General features: G+C 46.9%; 6 protein-coding genes across 6 annotated transcripts; 1 reads left to right on the forward strand and 5 right to left on the reverse strand.

The window, feature by feature from the left end:
- Positions 1–180: 180 nt before the first annotated feature.
- F5Y00DRAFT_267933 (cytochrome P450) lies at positions 181–2,256 on the reverse strand (the record flags this gene model as incomplete). Its single annotated transcript, XM_048012160.1, has 7 exons — positions 181–401; positions 539–777; positions 877–958; positions 1,023–1,256; positions 1,339–1,405; positions 1,481–1,916; positions 1,947–2,256. The coding sequence occupies 7 exons, from the start codon at positions 2,254–2,256 to the stop codon at positions 288–290; spliced, it is 1,482 nt and encodes a 493-aa protein (XP_047867211.1). The 3' UTR covers positions 181–287.
- A 728-nt stretch (positions 2,257–2,984) lies between these two features.
- Positions 2,985–4,426, forward strand: F5Y00DRAFT_267937 (short-chain dehydrogenase). Its single transcript, XM_048012161.1, has 3 exons — positions 2,985–3,822; positions 3,908–3,937; positions 4,024–4,426. The coding sequence occupies exons 1-3, from the start codon at positions 3,186–3,188 to the stop codon at positions 4,386–4,388; spliced, it is 1,032 nt and encodes a 343-aa protein (XP_047867212.1). The 5' UTR covers positions 2,985–3,185; the 3' UTR covers positions 4,389–4,426.
- A 128-nt stretch (positions 4,427–4,554) lies between these two features.
- F5Y00DRAFT_230835 (uncharacterized protein) lies at positions 4,555–6,275 on the reverse strand. The gene is made up of 2 exons (XM_048006950.1): positions 5,447–6,275; positions 4,555–5,370 (listed from the first exon to the last, which is right to left on the reverse strand). Exons 1-2 carry the CDS (start codon positions 5,618–5,620, stop codon positions 4,900–4,902), a joined length of 645 nt encoding a protein of 214 aa, XP_047867213.1. The 5' UTR covers positions 5,621–6,275; the 3' UTR covers positions 4,555–4,899.
- Positions 6,276–8,426: 2,151 nt separating this feature from the next.
- F5Y00DRAFT_259821 (uncharacterized protein) lies at positions 8,427–10,445 on the reverse strand (the record flags this gene model as incomplete). The annotated part of the gene is made up of 4 exons (XM_048010942.1): positions 8,427–9,059; positions 9,189–9,427; positions 9,498–10,183; positions 10,240–10,445. The coding sequence occupies 4 exons, from the start codon at positions 10,443–10,445 to the stop codon at positions 8,427–8,429; spliced, it is 1,764 nt and encodes a 587-aa protein (XP_047867214.1).
- Positions 10,446–11,874: 1,429 nt separating this feature from the next.
- On the reverse strand, positions 11,875–14,032 carry F5Y00DRAFT_19033 (ICE2-domain-containing protein). Its single transcript, XM_048005160.1, has 2 exons — positions 12,787–14,032; positions 11,875–12,731 (listed from the first exon to the last, which is right to left on the reverse strand). Exons 1-2 carry the CDS (start codon positions 13,309–13,311, stop codon positions 11,937–11,939), a joined length of 1,320 nt encoding a protein of 439 aa, XP_047867215.1. The 5' UTR covers positions 13,312–14,032; the 3' UTR covers positions 11,875–11,936.
- Positions 14,033–16,173: 2,141 nt separating this feature from the next.
- Positions 16,174–17,773, reverse strand: F5Y00DRAFT_19115 (HAD-superfamily hydrolase). Its single transcript, XM_048005168.1, has one exon. It carries the CDS (start codon positions 17,580–17,582, stop codon positions 16,482–16,484), a length of 1,101 nt encoding a protein of 366 aa, XP_047867216.1. The 5' UTR covers positions 17,583–17,773; the 3' UTR covers positions 16,174–16,481.
- Between the last annotated feature and the right edge of the window lie 381 nt (positions 17,774–18,154).

Raw genomic sequence — 18,154 nt, forward strand, 5'->3', positions numbered from 1 at the left:
CTCAACGTCGATTCGGAATTACTTACTTTCGACATCAATGGGGGTGGGGGACATATAGGCACGAGTATATTTGAAATAGCTGCTTAATTACTAAATAGGAGTCATATACAATAACATACTTGGTAGTTGACCTCATTATCATCTATACAACAGTCTCCAGACGCCCAATTAATATATCCTTTAACAAAAGATTATCGCTTTGTGGCCTGAATTCTTGTAGGTATGTTGGGCGTCCCCATGACCTCGCCTAGTTCCTACCGCTATTATAGCTAGTTATCTTCTTTCCATCAAGCTCTCTCCGTTACTCTCACCCACATCTCCTTCTGGAGGAAGATATTGCGATCCACGCTGTGTATGGGCTTCTTTGGATCGATCAACTGGAAATCAAAGTAACGGAGCAACTTGAGCAAAGGTGCTGCGTTAGCTCACGTGTATCGGGAGTTCGTTTTGTCTCTAATGAATGGTAGGAGGTATATATATATATGTGTGTGAAGGGGAAAGGGGGGAGAGAAGACAGAAGATAGAAGTAGTTACTTACTTCAACGTAGACCTTATTCAACTCCACGAAAGCAATATTCTTCCCCAGACAACCGAATTGGCCGTAGCCGAAGATAAGCTCTACAGTCTCGGTCATCCTACAGTGTTTTTCCGCGTCGATATCGAGCCAGCGCTCAGGCCGGAATACGTGCGCGTCGCGGCCGAAGATGGCTGTCGAACGGTGCATGGCGAAGTTGTTATGGCCGATGCGAGTTCCCCCCGGGATAAACTTGCCGTCGACTATGGGATAATCAGTGTTAGTCGCTTCTGATTTAGAAGGGGTTGAGCCTGTTGCGAGTTGTGTTGTGGCCTATGTTAGCGGTACTGGATCACACTTACTTGTATCTCCTTCGGGAGGAACTTCTTTCGATAGGAGGCTTGATAAAGGAGTATTGATACGAAGGCCTTCATATATCACTGCCTTTAACCCATTGCTGTTAGTACAAGTAATCCGACCTCCCTTCTTCTTCTAGATGTATCCGTACCTGTAGGTATTCCAGCTTCATCGCCTCATCTTCCTTGATCGGCGATGAAAGTAGACCGCTAGCTATAGCCCCATCTATCTCTTCTCGCAGTTTAAAGTAAACGCGAGGCAGCGATAGTAAGCTAAGCATCGTCCCACAAATGGCTGTAGCAATCGTAGCACTGCCGGCTATAATCTGGAAGGGGATTTCGGTCTCGCACTGACGACGCGTGAAGCCGTGTTTTATGAATGATCCCTAGTAAAGGTAGATAACCCCCCATATGTCAGTGACTTGAAGAGCAGCAAACCCGAAGGTATGAGATAGGGGATAACCGTACTAGCATGTCTTGCCGGTCCTTAGCATCAGGTCCAAAACGTTCCTCGGAGGTAATAGCCTGGGCAATTCTTCACACGCGAGGATCGAGTTAGTTCCTAGAAGACTATGTAGTTACCTTAACTTCTTGTAAGTTAGGTACTCACCCCATCATTTTCCCTCTCCCACTCTCGTCCGTAGGTTTTGGTCCAAATAAACCCAGGAAAGCCCTGCTGAACACTGGCCCCGCGAGCCAGGGAATGTCAAGCAGCACCGATAAAGAATTTATAGCAGTCTCCATAGACTCGACATGGCCATGCACGTCCGAGTCCGTCCGTAGGTAGCCAAAAGCCCGACCGTAAGCGACTTTGCTAAGGACGTCTATCGCGAGAAACGTTATCTTGCTAGCAAGATCCAATGATCGTAACTCGTGATCCGACGACAAATACTTGCGTCGAATCAATGCCACAAATTCGGCCAACTGTTCGTCGACACCTTCTATTGTCGTGCTATCCTTATTCCTATACCCGGACGACATTCGCGCCCTTACCTTAGCGTGTTCGCCGGTATCCGTCATGCTGAACAGAGATGCGTAATAAGGGTCTACACGGGTCAGTTTATACCACGTCGAACGCTGATATCTAGACCGCGCGGCGCTCATCCGCCGGATAATCTCAGGATCGCTAGTTATAAGATCTTTGGGTCCGATGCGTACGAGAGACCCGTACTCTTGGTCGAGTTTCGTAAAGCTGATACCTTGGCCCTGTTTAAATGTCGCCCAGAGCAACCATAGGTACGAGAGAGAGGCGAGCCAGGGCCCGTCGACGTGCCGGAGTCGGTACCATGCTAGGAAGCGAAGATATACCAGACTCGAGAGTAACAACCCTAGTATAGGAAAGATTAGAAAATAAACAAGGGAACAGTCTAGCAGCTGCGGCGCCATATGAGGTAGCTATAGACTATAGATTTATATAAACTATTATAAGAGTTTGGACAACTACCTGTACAATTACCTAGCATGACTACCTATTCTTATACTTGACTTGTTTCAACACTCCAGGCTTCTCTGACTATGCTCCAAAACTTGCGAAGAAGCCTCCTACTCGATGGCACACGGGATGTTGTCTTAACATGCCGTGTCAATGATTCAATGTATATATGATTGGGGGGTTCTTTCAAGACTACCTCGTGCCTATAAGCCCCCGGGTTGAGTGACGCATCGGCAGAAATCTATTAGCTAAAGGGCTTAAGCCACTCCTAAAGGGAACAGACAATATTCGTGGTCTTTAACTAGGTATGTAATATATCGCAGTAATTCTCACGAGCTTAGCTTTACGTAGTGTAGAGCCTCTGTGAACTAGGTACTATTCATGGTGGATGAGTGATCCTTATGCGCCCCAATGCTGCCTCTTCGGATTTAATATACATAATATACATATAATGCTACACTATTTTATTGGCTCGATATTGCCAAAGGTCCCATCTGCCTTCTGCATGTGCTAGGGGTTCCGCTGGAGACTGGAGTTAAGAAATGGGTCCTACATAGGAACTTATGGAGACAAGGCTGCTACGGTTTCAACCTATTCGCGTTCAGATATACCGACTCTATCATGGGACTAATACTGGCTTATGACTCTTCATATTTATGGCATATTATGTATGGGATAAACGCTAAGCCAGATATCGTGCTGTATCCTTCGAAAAGGATAACTGGAGGTAGACCGCTTCTCTGCTCCTGCTTGGTTTGGTACTCGTCTTCATGCGTGTAGTTAAACGAAACCGTACTTTACCTACTAGATTCGTAAAGCCCATTTTACAATCCAAGTGAGGAGATAGAGCATCCTCTATGAGCCACGAGCGTTAGTTCCCGCCATGGCAGTGACATCACGAGTTCCCTTCCAACTCACCGGCCGCTATGCCGAGCGTAGCAGATGGGAGGTAGTCAACGGCCCGGGAGACTCCCGACCAACCGGACGAGATGTAGTCGAGGACGAAGACCTCGTCGGAGCCATGGGCGACAAGGTCGTCCTCATCACAGGCGTATCTTCCGGCATGGGGCCCGAAACCGTTCGAGTTTTGGCGCTGACGGGCGCCACCATCTTCGCAACGGCGCGGAACCTCGACAAAGCGCGCGAGGCCCTCGGGGCTTCTCTCCTCGAGGCGGGGCGCGTGCACCTCCTGTTCATGGACCAGACCGACCTTTCGAGCGTCCGGAAATGCGCCGCCGAATTCCGGCGGCAAAGCGGCGGCAAGCTAAACGTTTTGATCAACAACGCCGGCGTCATGAAGACGCCTGAAGGCCGCACCAAGGACGGCTTCGAGCTGCAGTTCGGGACGAATCATCTATCGCACTTCCTCCTCTTCTACCTGCTGAAGGATCTCCTGCTCGCCAGCTCGACTCCCGAGTTCCATTCTCGCGTAGTGAATATCTCGTCGTTAGGCCATCGATACGGTCCCGTGCGCTTCGACAACTTGAACTTGGAGGGCGAATATGAGGGTTGGTCTGCATGTATGTTATGATAATCTTCTCCTTATTGGGTACCTAGGTAGGAGGTATATAAGTAACACCAGAAAGCTAACGCTCATCCTTGTAGACGGCCAGTCTAAGACGGCCAATATCTATAGTAAGTATAATCCTCTTCCTCCAGTCCCCCCTTGCCCTCTCTTCCCTTCTTAATCTTAACGGACCAGCCCGCTCACCTAAAGCCAGTGGCAACGCAAATCGAGCGACTCTACGGCACACAGGGCTTGCACGGGTACAGCCTCAACCCGGGCAGTTTCGTCAGTCCCAACCTGCAGAAATTCTGCCAGGAAGAGATGAAGGCCGCAAAGAGCGACGAGCGGGTAATGAAGTATTTCGTGAGTCTAGAGCAGGCGTGCGCAACGAGCGTCTACGCTGCCGTTTCGAAAGAGTTAGAGGGTAAGGGGGGTTTGTATCTCGAGGGTGTATCAGTGGCTGGCCCCGCACCGGCGGATGGCGATGCGATTGAGTACGGGTATGGCGAGTGGGCGTTTGATGGTGAGAAAGAGGAGAAGCTGTGGGAGGTTAGTAAGGGGTTGGTTGGTGTAGAGTGATAGGGTACATAATTCCCAAGATTGTAGGTTTGAAAACGGATATAATTATGATGCTAGTATATCATATCTTATATCATATCTCGTAGTCTTGACCTTTCATCGTAAGGTACCTACTCTACGTTCTTGCACCATATTTAATTTTGCTTCATACAAACCGTCAGCTAAACCTCAAGGTAGTTGGATGAAACACAGCACACAAATTGTAGCTCGCACAAGGGAGGGAGGTTTATTCCTTTTCTTTTTTTCTGCGACTTGACTGTTTGTGTCGCTCTTGGATTTGGATTGCGTATCATCGATACGATCGACTCTATGTTCAAAAAGATTGACCTTTTCCGCTCTCGCTAACAAAATACACAACAAGCAAATTCATTAAATCAACATATCACAAACCGGTCCCGAAGCACTTCCAGAACCGCCCGCTCGATGCCTTTATCCCGGCAGAGCCTGAAAACATGTCATAATAACCGCCTCCCCATCAATTGGATTCATAACCATCGTGAGCCAGCACGTGTTAAAGAGCAATGTTGCCTTTATTCCTACGACCCATCACGTCGTCGACCAGGCCCTTCCACATATTCGTAAGCATGCCCTGTTCTTGCTCCGGTTTCGACTCCTCGTGGACGAACTTTAGCTCGACACCGTCGATGCCCATGCCTTCTACTTCGGTAAGGGCAGATGGGGATACGAGCTCCGGGTTTGCGGCAACGATGCTGATTTGGGCAGGGGCAACAGGGCCGTCTGTTGCCTCAGGGGTGTGGTGAGTGATGAAGTTGTCGGGGAGTAAAGGGACACGGAGGTGGGCGAACGGGTCGTTAGACGATCCCTGAAGGGCAGCCGAACCCGGGAAGAAGATGTGGTCCATAGTGGTGGCATCGGCCTGAGTAACTTGAGAGGCACTCGAGGTGAAGCTTTGCATTAAGCGCATTGTGCGAGGTGGAGGGTGAGGACGGTTTGACGATCGTGTGTACAGGTGACGGGAATGCTGATTGGTTGTTAGTCACTTATAAGTCGTTCTCTTAAGCTAGCAAACAAGGTGCATAACATAATTCTGTACTTACATCCGGATCTATATTCCTCTCCTTGAGGAGGTCTGCATATTTCCTCGACAAAGGAGCAGCATTTTTAGAGCCCGTAAGTAATGTGTTGGACTTTGGCACAGAGGCCGTAGCTGTGGTGCTGATTGAGCGGACGAGCTTTGAAGCCGGAGCTGTAAGGCGGGGACCAGCAGTCATGGTTTGGAGCTTTGGAAGGGAGCTGGAGCTCTAAATGCACGGACCAGTAGATGTTAAAGATGTTTAAAGATGTTAAACTGAGCCGATTTGAATCGTCGGAAGGTTCAATTGCTTGCTACAAAAGGTAGAAAAGAGAACAAAGAAAGCAAAGAAGAGGGGGGGAGTATGGGATGATTATGAGTAAAGTAGGTAATAGTACGATAGAGGTACGATGAGTGGCCCTTCTTGTTGAGAGGATCGGAGGTCCGGGGTAGATAGGGTGAATAGGCGGTAGGGTGAGCTGACAAGGGCCTGACAAGGACCTGACAAGGACCTGGTTGTTTGGATACACACACACACCATGGCTATGACTTGTTGTATCTATGTATGTAGTATATAGTATATGCACGAACGGCGGGGGACGGGATGGTCGTGTTCCCCTATTAGACAATCTTGATTCGTCCGGGGCGACAGGGCGATAGTACCTACAACACTTGGACTAAAACGAGCAAGTCGGATATAAAGAGCCAAGGGCGGCAGATGGAGCCTTGCCTTGCTTCTATGTATATTCCGTATAACTACACTAGTATGTAGGAGGGTTGCGTAGTCCTACTAACCATGCTGCTGCTTTTGCTACTACCTATGTAGAAGCAGTGAAGCTGACGGTCAGGCGGCCTCATCACCACTAATTTCTCTAAATACGTACGCTATAAACTACTATTAGACCCGCGGATCACCTGCCAAGATCTATAGTGATAGACTTATTATTCCAGTATTTAAAACGGCCAAGACGCAATTCCTAGTTGACTACCTATCTGCCTATGTACTAGGTCAGTAGGTGTAACGAGGTTAGTATCAGAATAGCGGTGGCATGATGGTGTTGTAACTGATGTTCAAACTGGCCTCGGCACGTATGTAGGTGTAAGGTATGCTTGAGCGATGGGAGGCCAATAGGAATTCATGTAACTAATGTAGCTTCACTGGAGCTTTACTGGAACTTCGCTGCTTCACTGACAGCTTCCCCCTTGTTCTCCCACCCGTTGAGAAGCGGAGCTTTCCAAAGAACACGCTGCGAAGTACCGAGCCAAATTACCCCGGATAGGTACCTAGCGATCCGTATCATCCCCGGGGACTCTAAATCCCTAATTGGTTTAGCGCTGTAGTCAACAAAACTCCAAGTCGAATCATTTTTTGCCTCGTCTCCCATTTCTGGTAAAGTTTACATGGCTATTCGCTTGGCGTCTGTTCTAGAAGAAGCTTGCTAATATTTCCCCTGAACAGAAAAGGAGGTCTGTCAGATTCCTAGAACGAAGGCGGAATTATGCTAATTATGTAATATAACTGCGATAAGGTCAGTTTACAAAAGGCCCTTGAAGTTATCTTGACTCAAAAGAGAGAGAGAGAGAGAGAGAGAAGAAGAAGAAAAAAAAAAAACCGAAAGAAAAGAAGATTACGGGTTTAAGCGTCGGCGATAAGGCATCTTACGAGACACTCCGGCTACCGACGATTGCGCGGCATGGTAGGCCACCTGTACCTGTGACCTAGATGGTGTTTTAGCATCGGATGCATCGCTTGTGTCGTGCTATGTCGTCCGAATGCTAGCCATAGTCCAATTGAATTCCCCAAGATCTTATCTAAAGCATCAATGGTTCGAGTCTATATTAAGTCGCCGACGGGAGTAAACCATACCTAGTGTAAACGGTTATGGGAGTAAAGTACAGATGAGCCCTATTTTGAACCCGCGTGGGTGTCCGTCGGGAATAGCTTAATTTAGACTGGAGGACTGTACTCTAAACACGAAATATACTTTAATCCTTTCGGCGCAACCACCACTGCCACCATATCAGTCTGTGGAATCTTACTAATGAATGCCATTCAAGCCCATAAACAAGGACTACATCATTCTACCACACGCCAAGCCTTCGTACGAGATTTAACGGTCTCATTGTAATTCGCACCTATGTAATATGATCCCAAGTCTTAATTAATAGAAGTTAGTTCAAGGGCTAGGTATTTAGGAGTAGAACAAACCAATAGATGTCAGCGGATTTAAAACCCGGGTTATACGGATAACTAGCTATTATAAGTAAAGTAAAGTACAGTGGTAGTAGTAAGCCGAAATCCTATCCAACAAGATATGTCGCGACCTAAACTCCGTAGTCGAGACACTAGTTAGTATCCGTAAGCCTTATTACGTTGACAGAGACTGCATATGCCCGTAGGTTGCCAAAATCTTACCCGAGAGTTCGCAGGATGGCGTTGTTGGAATATAGCCCATTAGGAGCGTTTCTACTGCGGCATTTCCCTACGCATCTAAAACGATGTTATCCCCACCAGCATAGTCACGTTCTAAGAGTTCTGTGATCCTTCGCCTATTCGCTATATACGACTCAAGTCCTGGGTCTCCCCAACATATCCTATCCAACTACGGACATGTAACAACCTTTCCTTATCATACTGCCATACTTAACACATATGGACTTAGCTGGATTCTGACCCTTGGTTCGGTTAGTTGATAGCAACGTAATCACGCGCGGGACTGGCAAAAGATAGTCCAAGACTACTAACCAAGTATAGTGTGCTCACATGTACAACCAGCCCAACCTTTCTAGCAGAACCAAAGAGATGATGCTATACCGTCTATCCCAGTCCCAATATCGTAGCTCATAAGTTCCCACATAACGCTTTCTATCCAGAAACCCATCCAAGTACCTAAATCGACCCTTCATCCACCTATATACCTTTCCCAGAAATCTAAACGGATATCGTAACTAACAAAGCAATAAAAACCCCCCAACTTTAATTCCTCAAGCTACCTACCTACTTATCAACGCTTAGATTCGGGCTTTTTAATCTTCTCCTTCGCCGCCGCTCCCAAACCATAAACGCCTTGCAAGCTATTCGTCCAATTCTTATCGACTACCAGGTAAACCAGCAGGCTGACGGGGATGGCGACGCAGAAGTAGATCCAGATCGTCCCGGTGAGCTCCGAGACGTTGGTCGACATGCTGAAGAAGCTGGAGACGAAGCTGAGAGGCGCGAATATCACGGCGAGATAGGTTAACCGGCCTAGTGTTTTGTTTTGCTCGATAGCGCGCCTGCTCTCCTCGATTGCGGCCACGGCCGTGGCGACTGCGGCGATGCGCTCTGTGCGAGACAAAAGATCCTCCATGTTCTCGGCGACGATGGAGAAATCTTTTCGCAGATTGTCAATGCAGTCCAGCCGGCTAGAGCTAGGATTAGGATTAGGATCTGGGAAGAGCTTTGTGCGGATATCGGCGACCATAGCTTTGAAGATTGGGAGCCGTCGCCGCCAGGTATGAAGTTTTGTAAGCGACGTGTTGAAGCTTATGGAATCGCCTTTGGATTCTTGCTTCTCCGTACTAAACCATTTGGGGCTCTCGATTGCCCATTCGATTTGCCCTAGCCGCGCAGTGATATATTGATTTAGGGTCAACCACTTGCAGCGTCTAAGAGTTAGCGAGTCTCTTCTTTATGTAGGTTGTCACATAGGAGTCATATAGTATGGGAGATGCATCAGGAACGCATAGTATAGGAACCGAGATGCTTTTTCGGATGGTACACTCACCTCAGCACATATGATCTCTAGAATGCGGAAAGCCATAGCTCTTGGGTTATTCTCTACGGCGTCGATATCTTGCTGCGATGTCTGCTGGATCCAGAAAATCAAGTCTTCAAAGAGATTTGGTTTGGGCGGCAAGCTATATTGTGGTGTCTGGTTTTGAGGAGTTGGCGAATTCTTAAAGGGCCGATGCCCTTTCCAGAGAGGATGTCCTTCTGTTATTGGAGGGTCGATAAGTAGAACCCCTATAAGCGTGAGAGCGTGAGTTAAATGGTACATGACACCCATATCAATTACGATAAAATAGCAACCTACCAATGGCCTGTTGGTTTGCTTTGGCTGGTCTAATCCATAGAGACGCCTTGCTCCTAACAAGCGCAACTGTGGCCGACTTGTCATCGAAAGGAGACTCATGTCCGTCGTCGGCATCTAGCCGTCGAAGCACGTTAAATTTCCCAGCCTGCCGTTCCGCTTTCTTGAAGCTCTCGGCTGTTTCGAAGTACCGCGGTTGCATATAGGTTAAGCGGAAGTACGGTCGATCCCGCGAAACTATGTCAAGGTCGGGAAGCTCGACCCACGGATCACGAGTATTATACCACGTGAAGTCATTAAGGTGTTCTCGAAAAAAGAGAGGGTCGATGTCAAGTTTGGAACCTAGGTATTCAATAACATCTCGAGAAAGGTCTTCTACAACATATAACCGGCTAGCACCTGGTACAGCCGGTTCGTCTAGTGTACAGGCTAGACTTCTTGGATCGTTGATATACTTGATACTCGAACTCGAAACTGGCTGACCTGAAATGAAATCAATGGCCGCAATTTTAGTTCGCCCAGCCCTCTCTTTCAGAATGTCTCTCCGCGTCTGGGGGGACAATTTTCTAATAAGCTGCCATTTGTTAGGTGATGTCGTCACCTCCATCCATTGCGCAAGGTAGCGCAGATGAGGCCAGGCTGCCGATAATGATTTGACGTGCTGGAGATATGGCATTTCAGCGTTTAAGCTACATATAATTAGCGATGTGTCTATTAGTCTGTATATCTTTCTAGGAAGACAAACGTATCAATCTCCCACTCCTGCTCGTACTGACCCGGCGACTCGGCGTATACATCTCCATTGGAATAGTTATTATATCCGGGTATAGAGCTTTCAAGCTTTCGGTCCGGGATTAAAGAATTAAGATCCAGCTCGTCCCCATCGCCATCGTGAACATGAGTATGCACGCTCCCGTTCTCCGCCGCTTTACTCCTTATAAGACGCTGCATGGTTTTAGGTTGAGAAAATACAAATAAAACCTCATAAAACCAAGTCTCCTATGCGTACATAACCGAGACAAAAGATATAGAAAAATTCAAACAAAGAACGAAGGGAAAACCCCCTCAAAATAGAGAAGATGAGAGAAATGACCTAAATATCTCGGTAGCTGAACCTGCTGTTTTATGTTTGTCAAGCGGGTCTTAATTTGCAAGACCGACAGGTAGGTAACCTGCGCCACACCTGAGACGAGGCTCTCTTCAGGTTACATCGCATCTAACAGCCCATTCTGCAAATCATCGAGGCTGAGTTCTTATACGAAGTAGAGCGAGCTGTAGGCTTTGGAGCATATCGGTTGAGGGAACCAATTCCACGAGGTTTATTTAATAATAATGATGATAAACAGCAGAGGCATCGAATGGAATTCGCACACGATGTATCCTGAGAGAATTATTCTCGCCATAAGACATGTCATACCACCACACCTCCTTAAATGTTTGCTTCCCGTGATAAGTCATTTATCTTTGAGTAATGTTATTTCAGTAGTAATGGTATTTCAGTAGTATTCAATTTTAAGGAGGTAGATCGGTAGTAGCCACAGTCAAAATGGGGCAAACCGCAGGTACGTACCCCGCCATACAATTTTTCTAGTATCTTTTCGTACCTCATGTTCATTCATCTTGTATATGCTTTACAATACCCTTATCTTATACCCTCTCGTACAGCCTCTTATACAATTAGAATGCAAGGCCCGTACGTCTTATACTGCTTTTACTCGGTCACATGTGTCTATGAAAGGATTATACGGTCGCATACAATTATTGCGAGGTAAAAAGGCTGAAAACATGGTCCCTATATTTGTATGAGGGAGGCTGGCTGGCTGGCTAGTAGCTGTATTGTATGAGGCTGCTGTATGTGGGTGCATCTTAAGAGATTGAGGATTGCGCGGGGTTGACATAAAAGATACATGCGCGGCCAGGAAAGTTTGTATGGGAATACATGTAGTACTTATGCGACTCCTGCGTGACTCCTAATTGTGGCTGGATGATGTGGCTACTGCCGATTTAGCCTTAAAATTGAATACTACTGAAATACCATTACTACTGAAATAACATTACTCTTATCTTTACTCCATAAAAGTAGGGAAGTACCTGGAATGGCTCAAAACTCCCCACAGATGCAAAGTACGCCCGGCTTACGAATCAGGTCCAAGTGCTGCTTCGTTGCAACAAATAAAACATGGTCGAATTCAATGGAATGGTATACTGTCCCTAATGCCCCCCTAACGCCAAGTGCTGTGAACCTACATTTCCTAAGCCGACGACCTGCCCTGCCCAATGCTTGCTGCCAAATATCGATCGCAACCATGATCGACTAAGGTTAAAACACATATGCCACTTTCCTGCTAATTAGGTTTCTGCGACCTGTCTTTCGGATCTGCTTCATACCACAGGTCAAAATATCTCAGCCTTGCTAACTTCGGAATTAATAGACAACCTTGTCTAGTCCGTCTTCCAATGGTTAACTAAACCGCTGTCCGAATCATCGCTACCTAGATATAACTCGATAGCATAGAGACTCATTGTAGCGGCAACGTTAACCCAACGCCAGGTATTGCCTCCCGCATCCCCATGTCGGAGTGTCCAGCCTTCTTCACCACCGCTGGCAGAAAAATGTTGAAGTAGAAGACTTGTATAGACGGAGATAAGGATAGAAGGAGAGAACCATGAGAGGAAACCTAAAATGCGATTTGCTTCGTCTGAGTCGTCCAAAGACGGCTCCTCTAGGAGGGCACGTGCGCCCGATTCTCGTACCGCTGGAATAATACGAGTTGCGCAGTAAAAAACGATTAGTCGGTAAGTCAGGGAGATCATGACGGAAGGCGCAATAGTCTGGAATGCAGCATGGAGGAAACTCAGTGAGGAGTACACGGCTTCGGGTAACAAATTAAAAAGGTGGACGAGAGTCGAGTAGCTCGCCATAATGATGGGAGGCAGGGGTGGAAACTCTGGTTGATTTGCAGCTTGTTCTGCAGCGGCAGCCTGGGCCTCCGGTGACTGAACATAGTCGGTGAATATCTGATATACACATAGAACGATGTAGGCAAATAGTAAAGACGACTCAACGGGATTACCGCGGCCGGAAAGAATTCCTATCGCACATAAGAAAACTGCAGACGTAACAGTCACGCCGATGAGGGTCGCATCGATATTGCTGATAGATGGGAATAAAGCGACCCGCCATAGGAAGTAGACGGCACTGGCGATGATAGACGCAGATAATATCAGGAGAATAAGCTAACATAAGTCAGTAGCTGAATAAGGAATATGTATAACAATAGAGATTACTCACAACCCAAGTATCGCTTCTTCCACGGTTCACAAGCCATCTCGAAATTTGACCTGCGGCTTGGATGACCAACAACGTACAGAAGCCTTCGGCAAGCTGGAAGACGGGGCTCGAATAACGCAACGCCTTATCCCAAGTACCAAGAGTGACTGATTCTACGAACCCGCCATTGCCGAAGATCCAATCGGTCCAGGTAGCAGTGGGCTTTTGACCACCGAATCCACCGATTGTTCTCGATACCCAGTCGGTGCTGTTAGCATCAACAGCAAAATTGTGCAGAGACCATATCAAGAGGGTCGGAATCACAATCCACTGAGAAGACTGGAGGAACCTGGAGACAACCCAGCCTATGCGCGAGTTTTCGGGGGTAGCGAGCTTGACAGCGCTGTAGACCAGGTAGAAAGCGAAGAGCGACAGGCTGTAGGCCAAGCCGCTATCACGTCCGCCTACATCGAAGGAGATGGGTATGGATAGTACGATGGTCAACAGGAAGACGGAGCTGGAGACGATGCGAAAAAACCACCACATGGGCGCGATGGTAGTGGCTGCTGCCGCGCCGAGGTAGCGAGGCTTTCAGCCAGGGCTGTTGTAATGTGTTCGGTTCGTCTTCGGGGGATGCCGTGAACGTCCGTGAACCGTGAAGGAGGGATGGTGGATTGAATGTCTCGCCCGAGCGCGCGTCAATAACCGAGATGTTCAAATTTGAGAGGTCATTGGCGATATGATTATGTATGGCTAATAGAGAGTCGTCGCGTCGAGAAGAGGGGCTCAGCTGTCTTATTCTTCCCTAGCCGGGCAAGTTTCCAAACCAAGGTTTTTTTTTTTGAATTTTGATCAAGGTGGCCCTAATCGAGCTAGGTACTAAACCGTTCTTACCCCCCGAGGTTTCTGCACTTGACAAACCGCACCTGCCAGCTGGCTTATCGCTTATCTGCACGTGGCTGAATTGTTCGTAAATACCTAATGTACTAACCTTGCAACCTACTGTACAGATATCTACCGATTCTTCTTGCACATTGCAAAAGAAAAAGGAGATACAAATTTCGTCTAAAGAAACTAAGACGAAAATAAATATAACCCGTCAAAAGCCCACTATGGTTGAAAATTATTAAAAATTCACCAAGTGCGCTGGACGGTCAACTACCCTACATCTCATTTTTCTTAAACGGTCTTCTTAGTCGGACAGAAAAAGGCATGTGTTACCAAAAAAGGTCGCGTGTACATCATGCATGTACATGCCATCACTCATCAACTCGGGCAATGGCGCAAGGCACGATTGGGTTAAGTTCAGGTGAATCCCCATAATTATCTGCAAGCTTAATCATTCACCGCCCTTGTCACATCAGCCCAGCCTAGCCCTTCTCCCCTGTCACGCCCCTTTGCCCCTCTTTGACATATCGTCATATCCTTACATAGTGTAGGTATGTACATTCTCTTCCGTCACATGGTTTGATTAATCTTATCAATCTATCTACTGACGTTCATCATTGACGTGTATTATAATAGTAACATACCTTTTCAGATTGCTTGACTTACTTCCATAGCTTAAGAAGTAGTGACTAACTTGCTTAGGGCATAGCTGTCTATATATTGTCTTTACTAGCCCTAAGCTTCGTTTGGTCGAAATAATTAAGTAATTATCATAAAAGCTGTGACAACAGCATAGCCAACAGCTTAACCATATTGTGTAGTAAAGGTAATTATTGTGAGTATAATACTATGTTATTAAAATAAATTTCAAGATAGCACTTATAATCACTATTCATTCTAAAGCCGTTATTCAGAGTTCACTTCTTGATACTTTAAAAGCATATAGACCGTTCCAGTTTATAACATAAACTCCTAGATCGGCAATTTGACCGCTTTTTCAACTACGACCTACATTATGTGGCTACGAATTTATTGTACGAAAATACCTAGGAAGCTGGGTTAGAAATATTTATTAGTATTCTTGCCTCTCAGCAAGCCATTGGTATAGCAGACTTACATCTATGGCACATTTGGGGATACATCATGCTTCGACGATTCTTGTTTAAGGGGCTGCTACGGTACCTACTTTAGACATACAATTTTTAACCATAGCCAACAGTGATTCCATACAGAGTTACTAAGAACGCATAGGAAAGTTCCATAATATCTACCAAGAGGCCTAACTCCAAGGCCACCCCAAGACATCCTAGACAGAGGAAGACTACACGCAGACAGGCCCGTGGCACTGGGTGGTTAGGCTCGTAGTTTGTTGCATACATGATATATTGTTAGGTAGCATTGTGACACCGAGCTTCTATTTTTGCAATGGTCCCAGGTCCCCCCGGCTTATACGTGCGTATCATCGTACCATTTAGTATAGATATTTGCGGTACCAGCCGACAACTCGTGGTTCTATTTCTATTACACATGAATATATTACACATGAATATCAAAATGTGGATCCTGTTGGGAAACCCATATATCCATGAACCATCATATTCAAATTTCCCGAGGAGCTTCCGCAGCCTGAGAAGGTGTTTATGAGCATATCTACCTAGGTAAGCATGAAAAAACTTATAGGGAATAAGTATAAGTATCAGCAATGTATTTGTAAGGTATTGATTAACTTATTCCCACTGAGATTTGGCTGATGGGAGGCCCTATAATACTTTTTCATACATCTAATAAACTTCGAAAGATTCAAAAGCACCTTTAAAGGCGCTTATTAACTCGCTTATACCAAATTGCCCATTAAATGCCCTATAGTTATAGGGCACTTAATAAGTAAACCATAGCACTTTCAATGATGCCTAAAATGAAAATTTTAGCGATTATGCACGCTATAATTATAGCGTACTTAGTGGATTTAGGTATGTAGCGACGATACGGTTGGGAATAGCCTTAATAGCCTTAACGCATAAGCTAAAGCCACAAGTATAAAGCCACAAATAAGGAAGCCTTTCCTTATGTTGGTGCTGATTCGTCTAAATTACAATGGGGACTGCCCTACACTATAATCGAAACGTATTTCAACCAGTTTATGTGTTAGGCTTTGGCACGAGCCATAAGCAAAACACAGTTTATGGTCCCAAGCAGCCTCTGAAGTTTTACATTGTACTCTTCACGAGATGGAAGGCCTAAGTAGAGTTGTCAGAGGATATATGTACCTACCTAATGTTTGTGGTACCCACTGCGATACTAGAAGAGTCTCTGTTGCTGGTTGGGCTCTTTACCTGTGCCTACATACGGATCTTCAAGCCTCGGTCAACAACGAGGTATTAATGGCAACAAGATCTACACTATATCCAAAGACTGACCACATCCTCGTATATATATAAGAGAAAAGCAAAATCAATTCTTAGGAAGACTGCGTCTTAGTACCAAACCAAAAATCTCTAACCCAGTATCGAAGACCGCGCGATGCAAGTTCGTGTCCTTCGCCTATGTAACAAGTACCTAGAGAAAATAGGAAAAATGGTCCTGATCTAGATAGATGGTATCGGCTCATCAGAGTCCCAAACCAAAGCATCTACGTAAAAAAGGGGCCCGCCCTCCCATTTGCTATGCCTGGGGGTAAATGCCACTCACTTAGTTCCGAAATGGAGATCTCTAAAGCGAAACCGCAAATGCTGGACCATAACTCCGGCAATAGGTAATAACTCCAGACTACCGTCTAGATGCGCCATGCCGAATACCTAAGCAGAGAATCAACACCTTGTTGATAAACCTCACTCAGCTCCGTTGATGCGCTTCTCCTTCCCCTTCCTCAGCACCCACTCCACCGCCTGCTTAACATCCGCCGCCGTATGATCAGGCTGATGCGCCGGCACCGAACCCGGCACGTAGACGCCCGTCTCGACAAGCACGCTCATCCACTTATATCCGCACCTAGACCTGAAGCTCTTGGCGCCGACGATGTCGCTCCGCGGGTTATCGCCGATCATGTACACGGTGCCGATCTCGCGGGCGGGATCCAGCTTCCTGCCGTACTCGCGCAGCACCTTCTCCGCGTAGACGTACGTGGTCTCCGTCGGCTTGCCGATGCTCGTGTACAGCAGCTCGCCCTTGCCGCCCGTCATCTCGTGAAAGATGCCCTTGAGCGCTGCGATGGCCGCGCCTTGCGCGAACCGCGGCTCGTGGTACTCGGTGCTCCAGAGGAAATCCGGGTTGCAGAAGAAGAGCCTGGGCTGGTTGTCCTGCTGGTACCCGTGGTTAGGCAGGGAAGGATCGCCGTTCTTGGGCGATTTGGTGCCGATATAGCCGCCGGCCGATAATAGCAGGTCGGTGATGATCTGCAAATCCAGGCCCAAGTCGCGCGACGAAGACCAGAACATGATGGCTGATATCGGCGTGGTGTCCAGTATGTTGTTGTTGCGCCCGTATTTTTCGTGGTGAGCCTTGGTCATCTCTCGGAATGGGTGGATGAGTGGACGCTCGGCCACGATATCAGATGACGTGAGGACCTTCTTGAAGCCGTATTTGTGGGCTAGGTCTCGAATCTGATCTCCATGGGCTCCAAGGACTAGAACTGTTTTGTTGCCATACTCGGACACGAGATCGTGGTAAGGGGTATGCGACTGTACGAACTGTTTCGCATCGAGGGTAAGGCCTAGTCGCTGGCTAAGTTTCTCGACTCGTTTTTGTTCCGTATGTCCGCCGCCATTTGTTAGGAAGATGAAAGGGCTGTTGCGACTCTGCAGCAGCTGAATAGTTTCGCGAGCTCCTGGGATCAACTTCTCGCCCCTTATAAACACGCCGTCGATGTCGAATACAAACGCGGGTTGGGAGTTCTTGGGTTCAGCCCCGTTTGCTATATGTAATCCGGGCATTCCTTCGACATAAAGCAACTAGGTTCTTCCTATCTTATTGCTATGTCTCGGAATGTGAGTTGCTCGAACAGTAGAGAAGCAGCACTGATGCGAGATCGAGTTCTTTAAGTAGCCTGTCAAACCTGTGACAGTGCGATAAACACTAGTAGAGACGAAACATGCGTCAAGCCGTCAAATAAGACAATTCACCCGAGGCAGGAACAGATGCTTATCGATCTTGTCAGTTACCTGCGAGGGGAAGATATTTGTAGAGCGATTATGTACCTAGGCACCCACCTCAAAGTGAAGTGTTTGCCAGTCCGTCCTAACAAAGCTGTGTTTATGTTCATGACTATGGAATACTTTACTCGTTCCTTCATTTATATGGTCATAGTTTGATTCCGTTGGCCTGGATACAACAACAACTTAGCCTCGTCTGTTAGCAACTCTTAGCAACTCTGATTATAGCGACCGAGGTAGATAATACTTCTAATGATAGAATTAGTTTAGACTGTTGGGATGATAATCCCTCATCGGATTAGATGATAATCCGTCCCGCACGAGTATATAGATGCGTGTCTCCTTTGAGACCG

The sequence above is a fragment of the Daldinia vernicosa genome (genome assembly GCF_022497035.1).
Source record: "Daldinia vernicosa strain CBS 139.73 unplaced genomic scaffold F5Y00scaffold_11, whole genome shotgun sequence".
Taxonomy (NCBI): Eukaryota; Fungi; Ascomycota; class Sordariomycetes; order Xylariales; family Hypoxylaceae; genus Daldinia; species Daldinia vernicosa.

What these genes read in the sequence shown, in the direction of transcription:
- F5Y00DRAFT_267937 (XM_048012161.1), top strand. Translation starts at nt 3,186, where the DNA reads ATGGCAGTGACATCACGAGTTCCCTTCCAACTCACCGGCCGCTATGCC. An exon ending in ATATGAGGGTTGGTCTGCAT is followed by an intron (nt 3,823 to 3,907) that starts GTATGTTATGAT and finishes TCATCCTTGTAG; the next exon opens with ACGGCCAGTCTAAGACGGCC. An exon ending in TAAGACGGCCAATATCTATA is followed by an intron (nt 3,938 to 4,023) that starts GTAAGTATAATC and finishes ACCTAAAGCCAG; the next exon opens with TGGCAACGCAAATCGAGCGA.
- F5Y00DRAFT_230835 (XM_048006950.1), bottom strand. Translation starts at nt 5,620, where the DNA reads ATGACTGCTGGTCCCCGCCTTACAGCTCCGGCTTCAAAGCTCGTCCGC. An exon ending in AGAGGAATATAGATCCGGAT is followed by an intron (nt 5,371 to 5,446) that starts GTAAGTACAGAA and finishes ACAACCAATCAG; the next exon opens with CATTCCCGTCACCTGTACAC.
- F5Y00DRAFT_19033 (XM_048005160.1), bottom strand. Translation starts at nt 13,311, where the DNA reads ATGTGGTGGTTTTTTCGCATCGTCTCCAGCTCCGTCTTCCTGTTGACC. An exon ending in GAAGAAGCGATACTTGGGTT is followed by an intron (nt 12,732 to 12,786) that starts GTGAGTAATCTC and finishes GACTTATGTTAG; the next exon opens with CTTATTCTCCTGATATTATC.
- F5Y00DRAFT_19115 (XM_048005168.1), bottom strand. Translation starts at nt 17,582, where the DNA reads ATGCCCGGATTACATATAGCAAACGGGGCTGAACCCAAGAACTCCCAA.